At 38.0% G+C, this 15,684-nt stretch overlaps 1 protein-coding gene across 3 annotated transcripts; it reads right to left on the reverse strand.

Moving 5' to 3' along the window:
- Positions 1-6,418: 6,418 nt before the first annotated feature.
- Positions 6,419-11,993, reverse strand: LOC114820002 (uncharacterized). 3 transcript variants are annotated; one of them, XM_070809784.1, is made up of 5 exons: positions 11,438-11,993; positions 10,584-10,672; positions 8,199-10,157; positions 7,653-7,839; positions 6,419-7,178 (listed from the first exon to the last, which is right to left on the reverse strand). In XM_070809784.1, exons 1-5 carry the CDS (start codon positions 11,535-11,537, stop codon positions 6,565-6,567), a joined length of 2,949 nt encoding a protein of 982 aa, XP_070665885.1. In that variant the 5' UTR covers positions 11,538-11,993; the 3' UTR covers positions 6,419-6,564. The 3 variants fall into 3 exon arrangements, with proteins under 3 accessions (XP_070665885.1, XP_070665886.1, XP_070665887.1); XM_070809785.1 differs by having other exon boundaries at positions 8,199-10,170; positions 11,438-11,986; XM_070809786.1 differs by lacking the exon at positions 11,438-11,993 and adding an exon at positions 10,791-10,912.
- Between the last annotated feature and the right edge of the window lie 3,691 nt (positions 11,994-15,684).

Below are 15,684 nucleotides of genomic sequence, written 5' to 3' on the forward strand. Positions count from 1 at the left end.
GTGATGACTCAAGATTGTGAAGTTTGCCATTTTTCAAAACAGACGAGGTTGCCTTTTGATGTCTCATCAACCAAGTCATGTAAACCTTTTGAGATTGTGCACTCTGATGTTTGGGGACCTGCACCCTTGGTTTCTTTTGATGGTTTTAGATACTTTGTCACCTTTGTGGATGATTTCTCAAGATGTACCTGGTTGTATTTGTTGAAATCAAAAGATGAAGTTATTAATGTGTTCCAAGAATTTCACAGTCTTGTTACAAATCAGTTCTCAACCCAACTTAAAGTCTTAAGGTCAGACAATGGTACTGAGTATATGTCTAATGCTTTTACTCAATATCTAACTTGTCATGGAATAATTCACCAAACGAGCTGTGTTGGTACTCCGCAACAAAACGGAGTAGCAGAAAGGAAGAACCGTGATCTACTGGAGAAAACTCGATCACTTATGCTTCAAATGAGTGTACCTAAGAAATTCTGGTCTCATGGGGTTCTTACTGCTGCATATGTAATTAATAGGCTTCCAAGCAAGGTTCTCAAATTCAAGGCACCTCTTGAAACACTTAATGGCAGGAAAATTAACTTGTCTCACCTTCGAGTGTTTGGATGTGTTTGCTTTGTTCATATTCAAACCTTGCATCGAGATAAATTGGACCCTAGAGCTGTAAGGTGTTTGTTCTTAGGGTACTCATCTGTTCAAAAGGGATATAAGTGCTATGACCCAAAGCGCAGGAAACTTTTGGTGTCTAGAGATGTGGTTTTTGACGAGAAAACTCCTTTTTTTGCTAGTACCAGGGGTGAAGATCTTCTGGGGGAGGAGGACTTTCTTGATCAAATCCTCACGCCAATTATGGAAATCAATGCACTGCCTCATCATTTTTCAGCTCCAGATCAACCAAGCAACAATGAAATTTCGATTGATCCAGTTGAGTGTAATTCATCATCTGACATACTTGTTGATAATGAATCAACTGAAGACACTGAACAAAATCAAATTTCGTCCGAGGAGAACCTTGCTATTACTCCTGAAGTGATCACTCCAAGGAGAAACCCTAGTAGAAATCGGGGTAAGCCAACTTGGTTTAAAGATTATGTAAGTTATGCCTCAAGACATCCTATAGAAAAATATCTTGAATACTCAAGAGTATCTTCGTCTCATGCTGCTTTCCTAAGCAAAATTTCAGCCTCATCTGAACCAAGCTCATTCCAAGAAGCTAACTCTCAATTGATCTGGCAAACAGCTATGGATGAGGAGCTTAGAGCTCTAAATGAAAACAAAACTTGGAGCATCACCAAGCTACCTAAGGGGATGAGAGCTGTGGGGTGTCGATGGGTGTATAAAACCAAATTTAAGAGTGATGGTTCAGTGGAGAGACACAAAGCTAGATTGGTGGCTAGAGGTTTTACTCAAACTTATGGCATTGATTACAAGGAAACCTTTGCTCCTGTGGCAAAGATGAACTCGGTAAGAGTGCTTCTCTCGGTTGCTGTCAACCATGATTGGCCCCTATACCAAATGGATGTTAAGAATGCCTTCCTGCATGGAGAACTTAAAGAAGATGTGTACATGCAGTTGCCTCCGGGACATCCACAAGAAGAAGAGGGCATGGTTTGCAAGTTACACAAGGCCATTTATGGCCTCAAACAATCTCCTCGAGCTTGGTATGCCAAGTTAAGTTCTGTGTTAGAGAACATTGGTTTTAAAAGGAGCAATGCAGATTCCTCACTATTTGTGCGAGATAGTTCAGCAGGTAAACTTGTCGTTCTCATCTATGTCGATGATCTCATTGTGACTGGTGATAGTTTGACAGAAATTCAGCGACTTAAGGGCTTTCTTCACAAAAAGTTTGCAATTAAAGATCTAGGAACTCTGAAGTATTTTCTAGGCATTGAAGTTGCTTCATCTAGTAAAGGCTTGCTCTTGAACCAACGCAAGTACATACTTGATTTACTTCAAGAGTCCAAAATGCTTGAGGCAAAACCAGTGGCAACCCCAATAGCTTGCAAAGAGAAACTTGGATTAGATGGAGATTTACTGATAGACGTTGGTTTATACCAGAGATTGGTAGGGAAACTTATTTACCTTACCATTACTCGTCCTGATATCATGCATGCCGTGAGCCTAGTCAGTCAGTTCATGCATGCTCCTCGATCAATTCACTTACAAGCTGTTCGAAGGATCTTGCGCTACTTGAAAGGCACTGTTGGAACTGGGATTGTGATGAGGAAGATCGGAAATGCTCACATTGTTGGCTACACAGATGCAGACTGGGGTGGCTCCAAAATTGATCGAAGATCTACTACTGGATATTGTACATTTGTTGGTGGAAATCTGGTGACATGGAAAAGCAAAAAACAAAGTGTGGTGGCTCGATCAAGTGCAGAAGCTGAATATCGTGCCATGGCATCTACTACCTGTGAGTTAATTTGGCTGCAAGGTTTGCTCAACGACTTAGGGTTCAAGAGAACACTGCCTATGCCTCTTTTCTGTGATAACCAAGCTGCTATTTACATTGCATCTAATCCTGTATTTCATGAAAGAACCAAACACATTGAAATGGACTGTCATTTTGTTCGAGAAAAAACCCAATCTGATGTCATTCAACCTGTTTTTGTTCGGAGCACAGATCAACTAGCAGACATCTTCACCAAAGGATTGTCTCGGGTTCAATTCAACACTCTTTTGGTCCAACTTGGCTTGATGAATATACTAGCCTTCGTTTGAGGGGGAGTGTTAGATTATTTAATATCCAAAGTATGGGTTATAGGTATGGGTAGAATATCTAATATCCAAAGTATGGGTTATAGGTATGGGTTAATGTGTAAAGTATGGGTGTTAGAATATTAATGTGTAAAGTATGGGTGTTAGAATATTAGTGTGTGAAGCATGGTGTGTGATGTTCATCGGGTGACTCACGACATCCTTCTCCACTTGTATAAGTTCTCTTTCTTGTAACCTTACACATTTTCAATACAAACAATTCTTTCAAAACTATCACAAATACATATATATTCGTCCAATTCCAGGATAGGTCTAGGCCTAGCCTGACCTCTATGTGGCTCTGCCACTGTGTAGAGATATTTCTTGCGCAGTTGCACTCAAGAGTAGGGTTTGTTGCCCTTTTATCGTAATTTCGTTTCTGCTTAATATCTTATGTATGTTATGTATGATTCTATGTATCATCGTACCACTACTTTTTGCTGCCAATTCTAGGCGTATCTTGGAACCATAAGTGTAACAAATAGTTTGCTTTGTTCTTCTTATTATAAGATATCAATATCATTAAGTATAAATATAAAATCTAAAACTTCAGACAACACACTTTGCCACCATACGAATGAGATATATGGTGTGTTAACTTATTTGAATCATGCTTAACCAATTTGCCTATTGAACTTAGACTGGGATTTCCAATCAACTCAGTTAGGTTTTGCCCGATTGATTCATTGATTATGTTGGCTTTAGCCTCATTCTCCTCGATGATCAACTCAGTCTATAGGAAAACCTTTAATAATTGGATCAGTTGACTATCTACAATTGTGTGCACATTCTATCTTATGACTTTATATTTCATACGAGAGTAGTTGTTTCGAATGTTAAGTCCCCGTCACATATATTGGGACTTAGTAAGTAATTTGCTATCACTTGGCATGTTCGCCCACACTTGCGGTACTTGTAGGAAGGTCTATAACCTCTTCATGCCCTTAAAATATTATTATTATAGTAGAGATTGTTCACTATCTCTTTTATAATGCAAATGACTCTTTTCAATTTAGACATTGTGCCTTGCCCAAATCGACAAACTATCACATTATATGCCCAGGACTATATCCTCTAATATCTTTTGAAGCCAATATGCTTCCTCTATAGCCTTATTGTAGGCATGAATAAATTCCACTATTAATTACTTATGTCACTGCGTATTAATCCACCTATATACCTGACACTAATTACCGAAATTCAATTCATTAGCATTAGTACATGTGGATCTTAATTGACTAATTTAATACTAGAATAGAATATAGTGGTAGAGTTAATATGGGATCATTGGTCTCCAACTTCTTCAAAAAATTATGTAGATTTATATATGAATTGTATTTGACCATAGTAGAAACAATTAAAGCAAACTAAATTACAATCTCCTCCTTCTACTTTTTTTTTTTTTTATCATCCATGCCTTGTTCTCTCTTCTTGTGTGCGACTCTATTGTGCCCATAAAATGATGAAATGCTTCAATTGACAAGTCTTGGCCGTATTCAACATTACTTTACAGTTTCCTATAGCCACTCTTGACAAGCCTCTACATATCATACTAGTTGTTGGCATATGTTGGCATAAGCCTTCAATAGATGTTGGCAATAATAGACATGTTCCTACCAGGTGCTCAACGAAATGGTCCAATCAATTTTTTTGGTCGAAATCATGACCCTATTATTTGAAAATCCAAAATCCTCCACTGCTAGAATAACAAAACAACGACCATGGCCATTCATATGCTTACTTAATAAGCGTCATCATATCTAATAATACAGTTTTGCTAATTAAATACCACAAAACTTTTCAGTGTCCTCATTTCATTCAACGTAGGTTTCTTGACCCCCGCAATTCCTTACTGATACACGAACTAGATTCAGATTTGAATCATGGTGGATGTTGTTTTTAAATGAGTTTGGCTATGATAGCATGTTAAAACGAGAACATTTCCTTATGAACCAGTTCTTTTATACGATCCATAGTATGATATTTATACAATATGTTTAGGTCGGAGGTAAACATAATAAAGGCAACCTTTTTGCTGTTGTTGGGATTTCGTTCGATCGCCATTGACATACATTCCGTTGCCTCAAGTATGCAAGAACATAATAAAGTTAGAAAAGTGGCTAATAAGTCTTTATCCGCCTCATTATGTACAACTTATATTATACAACGACACAATGTTTTTTAGCAAATCAAGAAAAATAAAATAAAATGAAAAATAAAAGATGAACTATGTGGGTTCACAGTGCATTCATAGAGATTAGGGATATGCTTAAATTGATGCATTCATCTTTTTCATAAGATCTCAAACAGCTAACACTATTATTTTATGCTACTGCTAGAACAAGACGGTAGGAGTTGTAGTGCTCCTTTGTAGCACAAAAAAGTTTAATAATTTTCTGATGCTTATGTCTCAGGTGGACCTGCATTATGTGTTCTACCAGGAGCAGATGGCGGAATTGGAGTACCCTTTGGCAACATACCAAAATACAATCCTCTTGATGATATTTTGCGAAGAGGTGATGAAGTCACTCCGGTTCCATGTTCTTCACCTGCTGCACCAGACGGTTGAATTGAAGGGCCTTTTGGTAATTTACCAAAGCTCGATGGAAATGGACCAGGTGGTGGACTATATTGTCCCTTGCTAGGACCAGATGGTGGGATTGCAGAGCCCTTTGCTAGGATGCGATCCGGTGTAACCCATATTCCAAGCAACTGGTTGTACTTCTCTTCGTTGCCATCAGAGGAGGAAGAGGCAAAGCTTAGGGCTAGCACAAGGAGTAAGGGCTGGTTTGGTATTGCTGTGCTTTGAAAAAAAGCTGCTGTGAGAATAAGCGGCTGTGCTGTGAGAATAAGCGGCTGTGAAATAAAGCAGCAGAGCGTTTGGTAAACTTTTTTGTAAAAGTGCTTTTGGAAAAAAAAAGCAGTCTGATAGTGGGTCTTTTCATTAAAGGAGCACTGTAGCTCCATGTGCTTTAAAAAAAAGCCAGTTTTCCAAAGCTGCAAATAGCAGCTTCAGCTTTTTCCTTTGATTTCAGCTTATTCTCACAGCAGCTTCCAAAATAAGCCCTTTTTTTCAGTTTACCAAACACCTAAAACCCTCACAGCTTTTTTTCATAGGTGCTTTTTTTTTAAGCACCTCACTCCCAAACTAGGTCTAAGGCCAGCCATGAAAAGCTTTGGTAGGATAGTGACAGTACCATGATATGCTTATCTTTCTCTCTCTTTGCTTTTGTTGTTTCTGAATGAAAATTATGCTCTGCTGTTGTGCTCATATAAGAAATTAGGTTTAACTTTGATAGGAAATTTGTATAAAAAATTCTTCATTTTCCTTAAATGGTTATTTACTGTTTATTAGCAGTCTGATCCATGTTAGATTTGTGGTATATCAAGTTTTATTATATTTGTATTTGGTCTATGTAGCCAATAAATTTTTTCCTTCTGTGGTTTTACCAGCTATGGAAAATCACCAACCATATACCACGTACGGAAGGATAGGAGGAAATATTATAACCAACGAGCCTTTAAATTAATAGTACCAGATTCAATTCACTTGAATTAGCGATGTATAAGAAGAAATAATATAACAAACTAGCCTTTAGTTTATCGGTACAAGGTAATTATGTAGTCAATAAGCATTCTTTTCTACCTCATTAGTCATAACTACCAACAATTTTTGGTCTAACAAAGACCATCCCATTTATTCATCTTCTCATGAAACTACAATTTCAAGTCTTCATTTACATATTCTATTTAAACTTATTGACCAAAAAAACAAAAGAAAAAACTTCGGTTGAAATTTTTGGCCTTCTACACTACCTCTGCTACTAGCTCTTCTATCAACTTCCTCTCTACTTCCCTACCTATTACGTCTATTTCGTCTCCAAAATCCAGCCACAGCAAGTCACGTTGCAGCTCTTTCTCCAGACTGTCCTCGTTCGCGTTCTCTTCTTGGCTTGCTAGCAATGTGCACAGAACATCTTCGGCTGCACTTGGATTAATCCACTTGGGACCAATTCTTTTGCTCGCAGGCCTTACCCATGGGTATGGATCAGTGAATTGCTCAAACATCTCCACGAGCCCTGAATTGATTCGATCGAACAGTAATTTCCTCTCGGGCTTTGGCCAAGAAGTCTGACCGTAGTACTTCTTCTCCAGTTCTTCGAATAGTAAAGGATTCACAGGACATTCTGGGGTGTGCCACATTGCCAAGAAGGTAGCCGGATCAGCATTGTTTAAACCAGATTCAGTTAAGGTATCGGCCAAGTATACAGACTCCCAGCTCTTTTCATCTTTACAAAATCCTCTTGCATCTGACAACCCAGTAGATCCATCACCAACTTCATCATCACTCGACACTTCCATGTGTCCCTCTTCATATGGTTCTGACTCCAACTTCAGTAGCTTAAGCTGCATCCGAAGCCCTACAAACCAAATAAAAGATGAACATTAAAGCAAACAAAAGGAAGAGGTCAATTAAATATACGAATGCACAACACAGTGGGAAGACAAGTGCATCATATTTGTAAGAAAACTCAAAGCGGATTCAGTTCAAACAACAATTAACTCCCATCAGTGACTAGAAGATAATGACTAAAGCATATCCTTTACCCAACACCTAATTGCGTGCTTCCTTATGTGTATTCATTAAAAAATAAAATCAACTGACTTTTCACACACAATATGTCGCTATGTTTATACGAACATTTTACGTGGTTAGTAAGTATCATCTTACTGTCGGGGCTTCATTACAACAATCTATATGCACATTAACACCAACATATTCCATGGATACTGGAAGAAGGCATGCAACATTAGCACATTAGCACCCACATATTCATAGGAACTGACACTAGAAACAAAAGAAATATAATCAATATAAATAGCCTTCCAATTACCTTGCAGGTCAGCACTGACACTCTCAAAGCATTCAGAACTAGATGACACATCATCAGTAAAAGGAACTTCCAGAACTGAAACCGGACTGGGCTGCTCAGCTTCCTTGGAGCTTGCAGGAGATTCGATTCCAGGTACAGACTGGTTAGAGGGGACTGCCTGTTCATGGGGTGGCCTGATTGAGGGTTCCTGGAAATTTAATGAAAATATTTGAGACAAATTTTTTTTAAATACAAAGCCCTGCTTCCAACTGAGCAGGGAAGGAACTTCAAACACATCTAGAAGCGACATACGTTAACGGTATGATGAATTGATGCATCTACTTGTTTGTATAAATGGTTGTGATAAAATAATGAACATCCCACAATGAGCAATTTGCAACATACACATGTTGTTGGGAACAGCAAAGATGAAATCAGTTCAGGAAATATCAACAGAAACAGGTCTCCAACAATTCTATATCATTGCAGCAGTGATATTATCATACTACACACGCGCGCGCGCACACACACACACAAAAAGAAAAAAGAAAAAACTTGAACACAAACCTGTGGAATTGCATTATCTTGGTGTCCACCAGATGAATAGCCTTCTACCGACATATGAGATGATAATTCTGGAAGGAACACGTCAGGAGTTTCAGAAGGCTTGGATGCATCCACATCCACCAAATTTGCCGAAACTGGACTTGCATCCATAGCATTACTAGGTGGTGACTCAAAGACTGCAACATTCTTCTGGGTTTGATTGTTCTCTTCCAAGTCAGTTCTATCTTTATTCTCAGTAGTATGAGTTTCAGGTGAAATGTCAAGAGCTTCCCTACTTGAGGGAGACGAATAAGATGTTTTGTTTCTGGATCTAGACTGTTTGTGAACACCTTCTCTAAGATCAAGATTACCAGTTACTATACGGTGTCTTTCGTGCGGGACTGTATCCTTTGGCATCGGATACTTGTCATTATGTACAGTTTCACACCGCATACTTGTTTTAAAACTTCCAAACACACTAGATGAAGAAGGAAGAGATTTTGATCTTGATAAACTATTGATGCATCCATCCTTCCAACCATCCCTACTGCTGATACCCAGAGGTCCACCCCCTTCAGTAGAAAATGTATCTCTGAATCCTGCCTCACCAATCATGGCATTCAAATTAGCAGCTCGCGTTTCCTTGTCTGGGACAGCAAGCATTTCACCAAGTGTGCTGCCCCTGCTCACAGGTCCCATTTCTTGGGACTTGTGTGTCAGTTTCCACCTCTCTGAGAGCCTCTTCTTGGCCTCTCTACTCACAGATGATTCAGTAGAGCACGACGATGAAGGCCTGGAGTGGTTACTTATGTGAAAGGAATGCCTGGAAGCCACCGACATCCTCTCTGACTCGTTTGCAGATTCATTCTCAGACATGCTACAAGAACTCTCATCACCAGCATATCCTTTCAAACCAGAGGAGGAAAGACGCACAGAATTACTGCTAAAGTTATTTCTCATTTTCCTTGTGATTTCCTTAGCAATTTCTCTAGATTCTCTAGACTTGTGTCTCAGATGCCCATCATTATCTTGGACGTTTTTCCTTCCACATGATTCTGCCTCCCTGTTTCTAATGCTCAGAAATTCAGCGTGTTTGCCACCATCTAACATAGAAGCACGAGGAGAACAAGGTGATGTTTTGGGAGCATTCAGCACCTTCCCAAGGTTTGGTTTCAGAACAACTATCCTTGTAGGATGAATTGTAGGATGAATGGCAGATTCAATTTTCACTTCTGGTCGGTTTAGTGATGATTCAAGAGGATGTCTACTGTCAGAGTGGCTAGAAAAAGAATCCCGATGCTTCTGAGGAGATTTACAGCGATGCTTCTGCTCTCTTGCTGATGTGAAGCCAAGGTCAATGTTTTCATACTTTTGAGCTTCTGATGGCTTCAAAGATGCTATGCGACCACAAAGGGATTGAGGACCACCTTGCAGATCATGCATATGTTTTGTGAACAATGAGTCTGGTTGCTGAAGGAATTTCAATAGAATATCCTTGTTAGATTCCAGCACCTCAAGCACATCATGGAACTCCTTTGAATCCTGTAGCCTCTCATCTGTTGAAAGGCGTTTTGCATCCATGAATTTCTGTCGAACAAAAGCCATTTCAGCATCACTGAGCTTTGGGTTAGCACTTCCTCGAGATGAGTAAATCCTTGCAGGTTCATAAACTTCAAACACATCCTTAAACTCCTGCTGCACCCTTGAGTTCTTCCTAGATGAATGGCGGTCATGAGACATACTGCTTCTGTGCTCTTTCTCTACCGATCTTTTCTTCTGAAGATAATTCTCTGAAATGCCCTTTGATTGTCTATCAGCAGGCTGCTGAGGTGGCAGCCCATCAAGACCCATCAATTTGGCAATTAAGCTTGGTGATCTCCTTCTAGGTTCGGTTTCTCTCACCATCTCCTCAGCCAATAACTTCTTTATTGGAGTTCCAACAGCTTGCTGTGAAGATCTCCTGCCCAATTCAGAGGGGAACTGCAAGAACATACTTAACACACTTCATCATGCATGTCACATTGTGATTGTTTTTCAATACCAATATAAATCCAAACAAGGCGAAAATTCAGAAAAAAAAAACAAAAACAAAGAAAGCGGAATCTTTTGGCTCATTACTCTGCTCAAGTTACAAAATGAACAGAAAAGCAAAATAAAATTAGTAAATTAGAAAAAACACCCCGAGAACTCTAGTTTTTATAGAAAAACACTTCATGAGCTCCATTGGAGAAAGAGAAAGGAAAAAAAAAAAACCATCCAAACCAACTCTAGGGTTTATTTTCTTAACTACTGGGTTCGAAGTGTTCTTTCTCTGAAGTGTAACGCTATCAAGGGCTTCCATGTACAAACCCCAAATAAAATCATGCAGCTCAATACACACAACTAGTAAATAGGAAATGAGATTACCCAGTCTTCGCCGGTAGAGCCACTACTGCAAGAACTCGAATCTGAGGCCAATTTCCGAAAGTCTCTCTGTTTCAGAACCTGCCTGTTTCCTGAAAACAAAACCCACAAACATGAGGATCACCATTTCAAACCATAGACAAACTGAGAAGAATCCACTGCACAAAATTTACAAGTAATTAGACATCATCAAATGAATTAGAATCCAACCCAGTAAAACTACATGAAATTTCAATTGTGCCCTTTTCACAAATCAAAAGGAAAGGAAACATCGCAATCAATGTCTTGAAAATAGCATGCAGAAAACAGAGGATGTTTCAATTGTTCCCTTTGACTCTTAAAAAGAAGCCATTGAATTATATCTCATCATTCCGGTGGAAACAAAGCAAATCATGGCAAATACCACAACAGAAAAAGTCACGAACTTTAGCAAAATTACAGAGACATACCAAAATTAACCTGCATTGCATACGTATTAGAGCAAAATTAAAAATAAAAATAAAAACAATTAATCAATTAATTAAAGCTGCTAATTAGATATAAATAGTTGTGTTTACTGGATAATTTGATAGAAGAAAATTTGAGAAAAATAAAAACTAGTTACTAGGTTCAGAAATTTGTAATTTTCTTCAAGTGAGCCGTATAGTTGCTTAATCTTTCCGTTTCGAAAAAACCATGGGCATAAACTAACAACTTTCAGCAAAAAAAAACAAAAAATACTGAGATTTTCTCTTCCACCTTTCCTTTTCTTTCCCTCCACTTTCTCGGCAACCAAACAGGGTCAGAAGTTCAGACAACTCACAAGTCAAAAGCCCACAAAAACAAAACAAAAAAATGAATTTCAGAGAAAACCAGACCTCTTCTGTGAGCTCGCTCAGCGGAGGCGAATCGTCCTCCGACGGCGCTCCTCTCAGCAATGCTCGTCACCTTAGACCTCCGAGGCCGAAAGCTCTCCATTTTCACACATTAAAAACCCAAAAATTGAAAATTTAACAAAGTGCGGCAGATACGGAGATCGGAATCTCCGCAGCGACGCACGCGACGCACGCGACGCGAAGCGAAGATTCTCAAAAAATCACAGAAGAAAAAAAAACCCTAAATTTCAGCTCCCCTCACTCTGAAGAGAGAATCAGAAAAAACCAGATCTTGAACCGAAAGAGAAAGTGAGAGAAGCCAGCAGAAAATGGAGAGAGAGAGAGAGAGAGAGAGTGTGATAAAGAGGCGTCCGTTAGTGAGAACTGCTAGAGAGAGAGAGAGTGGAGCGAGACTGGGGGTGCGGTGTTGGGTGTGAAGAGAGAGAAAGTGAGGAGAGAGAGAGAGAGAGGAGAGAGATAGGAGAGAGAGTTAGTATTGGGGTTTTGTTTTGTTTTGGGATTTTTTGAACTTTCAAATACCGATATACTGACGGGGGAGGCTGAGGCTCTGCGCGGGCAAGTACTTTGTGTGCGTGTTGTAGATGGACTACGGTAAGGATGGTGGGAGTTGAAACAGGGTATGACTCTGCCAGTTTTCCAGGTGTCCTTCTTTGGATGTTGCCACGTCACTATCTTGTTTGGTCTTCACCCTTTGTTTGCTTGGTCTTTTCATAACAATTTCATGGCTTTTATGGTGTTTCATTCCCATTTTGGAGTTGTTTGGATTGGCAAAATTTACATTTGGTTAGGGTGATTAATGTAACAATTCATGTAAATCGACATTATGGACGTTTGAGCTATTTCGATCATGTTTGTTGTTTGCGTGATAACTTATTCATATGTAGCTCTATCAATCGGCGTCTAACATAGTCAAAATTTCCTACTATTTTCTAACATGGATTCACCGTCCCCGGAAAATGTCAAAATTGAGTTTGCTCAATTACAAAGATCTGTGTACTTACCTAAACGATCAATTTGCCGACATAAAAAAAGGCCATTTTTTCCCAACATCTCCTCTCCCGACTTGCCTAAAAGATCAATTTGTTAGCATCGAAAATGACTAAAATTTGGTGTATTAACAATGCATCTTTGTACTTGACTAAATGATCAATTTGTAAGTGTCGAAAATGGAAAAAACTTGATGTACTTCTCCAACAACAGCACATCTCTCTACGTACCTATAAGATCAATTTGTCGCCATCGAAAGGGGCTAAAATTTGATTCACTTCTATGAAACAACGTATCTTTGTACTTGCCTAAATGATCAATTTTGTTAGGCTCGAAAATGGCAAAAACTTGACGTATTTCTCTAGCAATAGCATATCTCTTTACTTACCTAAAAGATCAATTTGTCGGCACCGAAAATGGCTAAATTTTGATTCACTTCTTTGACAACAGTGTATCTTTTTATTTGCCTATATGATCAATTTGTCAGCATCGAAAATGGCTAAAATTTGATTCACTTCTCAGAAACAACGTATCTATGTACTTGCCTAAATGATTAATTTTGTCAGTGTCGAATGGTCAATTTGTCTACTTACCTAAAAGATCAATTTGTCGGCATCGAAAATGGCTAAATTTGATTCATTTCTCTTACAACAACGTATCTTTGTACTTGCCTAAATGATTACTTTTATCAGTGCCGAAAATGGCAAAAACCTAATCTACTTCTCTACCAACAGCGTGTCTCTCTACTGACCTAAAATATTAATTTATCGGCGTAAAAAATGGCTAAAATTTTTAGTGTGTTACTTGAGTACTAAATTGTAAAAACCTAATTGGAAGTTGTATGTGTTTTGTAGTACTAAATTGTAAAAACCTAATTGGAAGTTGTATGTGTTTTGTAGTCTATCTAGGAGAGTTTCTAGTTTGCTTTTAGTTTGGATCAGTCACTGTGTTGTTTTGCGGTTGTTTTGTATTAGCGGCTCAAGTGGTGGTTGAATTGGGGGTTTTTATTTGCTGGTTTGGATGTGATTCTCTTTAGATCATTTCACCTTTGTTTTTTGATTCGTTATCAATTTGATGTTGAAATTGGTCCCTGGAAATGTTTTGTTCATATTTAGTATCATGTTTGATTTTCGTATGAAAGTTTTTCGCAATTGAAATTAATTGGGTATGTTCATGTTGTATTACTTAAGCATTGTAAAGTGAATAACAATATTAATAGACTGTTGTACTAGTTGCAAGCATTTTACTTCTTATTCAACAATATTATTTACACTAAAGATGTGAGAGTTTAGACTTACCATAATTTTATGGTAATCAAACTCGTCATTCATATGGTAATCAAACTTGTCATTTATGTAAATTGAACTTAAGACGTCTCATTTACTAATAGAGAGAAATACCATAATTGGTTGAGTATAAGGTTAAATTATTATTAGATGATTTTATGAGTCCAAAAAATGCTTGATAAGGTTAAATTATCCACAATTCGTTGAGAATAAGGTTAAATTATTAGATGCGGTCGGGGACAAATACCATGTTAGTGTGGAACTACTTGGTATGTAATTACGTATCACCCCCTCCAAGATTCCACCAAATCTAAATTTATATCCTTTATTTTTACAAATAAATTTTTCAAATAAATTGTCACTCATTGGAATCAATTTATGCAGAGAGGGGAAATATGATATTGCTGTGTGCTGGCACAGTTACTCATCTTTTTTTTTTTTCTTGTATATTTTATTTCCAGTTTTTTGGATGAATGTGGCTATATCATCTTTATGATATGTAAAATGACACAAACCAAACAAAGAGGGAATCTTGAATTCTCAAAGAATTGAGCTAATTACGTGGATGAAAGTTAAACTCTTGTAGTTGTGGGTTTTGTTTTGTTTGTGGAGTTAAGGCAATTTCCAACCCTTTTGTTTTGTTGTGGTGGGGAGGAAACAAATGTCATTGAATCATGGGTCTTGTGTTCTAACAAATTATATGAGCATGGAAAATGGGAAACTTCATCCAATATTTTAATTGGATCCATATTTTACTACATATGGTTCAATATTTTTTGAGATAAAAATGTTTCATTAATTAACTAGAAGCATTATGGATGAGGAATATATTTTTATGTTTATAAGCGCAACAGAAAGACAAAACAAATCTTACCCTTTATAACCATGTCAAATAAAATGGAAAGATACGCTCATGAGGACAAAATCTTGCATCACTTTTTTATGCACTTGCAAAAGACAATGCTTCTTCAACAAAGAAGCCCTGCTATGAGACATCACGAAGATATCCTCATAGTCCTTTGCCAGGCAAACAGACAACTAAACCACAACCAAAACAAAACAAAAGAAAAAAAAGTGACACAACACAAAATAAAATCTTCAGAGCTACAATTCCTCAACCACGAGAGACCCACACCTAACCAACAGGGAAGATAAGCTCACAAGGCCTAAACCCTAAGAGTCGGACCTAACACCGTTAAGACACACAAAGTAATCACAATACTATCACCTAAAGGCTTTGCAACAACAAGAAAACATGATTGTGAATCCCCTATAACACTATAACGACCCCACGATGGGAAAATTGCACCACCCGTTGATGATCTTGCAATTGTCGGCAAAACTTTTCTATGAGTCACCTTCAACAAACGTTGAGCTTCCTCCTCATAATCCTTGCCAAGCGTACAAACCACAATCACCACCTCATATTCAAACAACAGTTATTGCTCTAACTCTAATGTCCGGAGTTAGCAATAAGTCATAATAGCTACAAAAGCTCTCCTCCTCATAAAGAGAACCACAACCACAAAAGGCTCCCCTCAACAAAGTAAAAAAGTGAAAACAAGAAAAGAAAAAAAAAACGGATCAAGAAGGATTGCCACTAACCCCAAGTCCAAATGTTGGGTTGGGAGGTAAGTTTTTTCTTTGGTTTTTTTCTCTCTCGAGGCTAGGGTTTTTTTTTTTTTTTTTTTTTTTTTTTGTTCCTTTCCTACATATGGTTCAATATTGAATGGATACACTAGTCGCAAATATCATTTCCAATATTCATTAAAAGAAATCTCGTTTGCAGTTAAGAATGTTGCTTCTATTCGATTAATACAAGACTCATTGATCCATATCAGTCAACCTAAGCACTTGTCGGATGTACTAAAAAGGAACGTTCTAACTTTCTTCCTAATTTACTAGGATATCGTGTCTTAAATGAAAACAAATATTGAATGTGGCAAGCATGCTACA

Source organism: Malus domestica, chromosome 12, assembly GCF_042453785.1.
Source record: "Malus domestica chromosome 12, GDT2T_hap1".
Taxonomy (NCBI): domain Eukaryota; kingdom Viridiplantae; phylum Streptophyta; class Magnoliopsida; order Rosales; family Rosaceae; genus Malus; species Malus domestica.

Excerpts from the sequence above, each read along its gene's own strand:
- LOC114820002 (XM_070809784.1), bottom strand. The coding sequence starts at position 11,537 with ATGGAGAGCTTTCGGCCTCGGAGGTCTAAGGTGACGAGCATTGCTGAG. Across the intron at positions 10,673-11,437 it reads TGAGCGAGCTCACAGAAGAG|GAAACAGGCAGGTTCTGAAA; the intron begins GTCTGGTTTTCT and ends TTTTGTTTTCAG. Across the intron at positions 7,179-7,652 it reads TGTCAGTGCTGACCTGCAAG|GGCTTCGGATGCAGCTTAAG; the intron begins GTAATTGGAAGG and ends TTTGGTTTGTAG.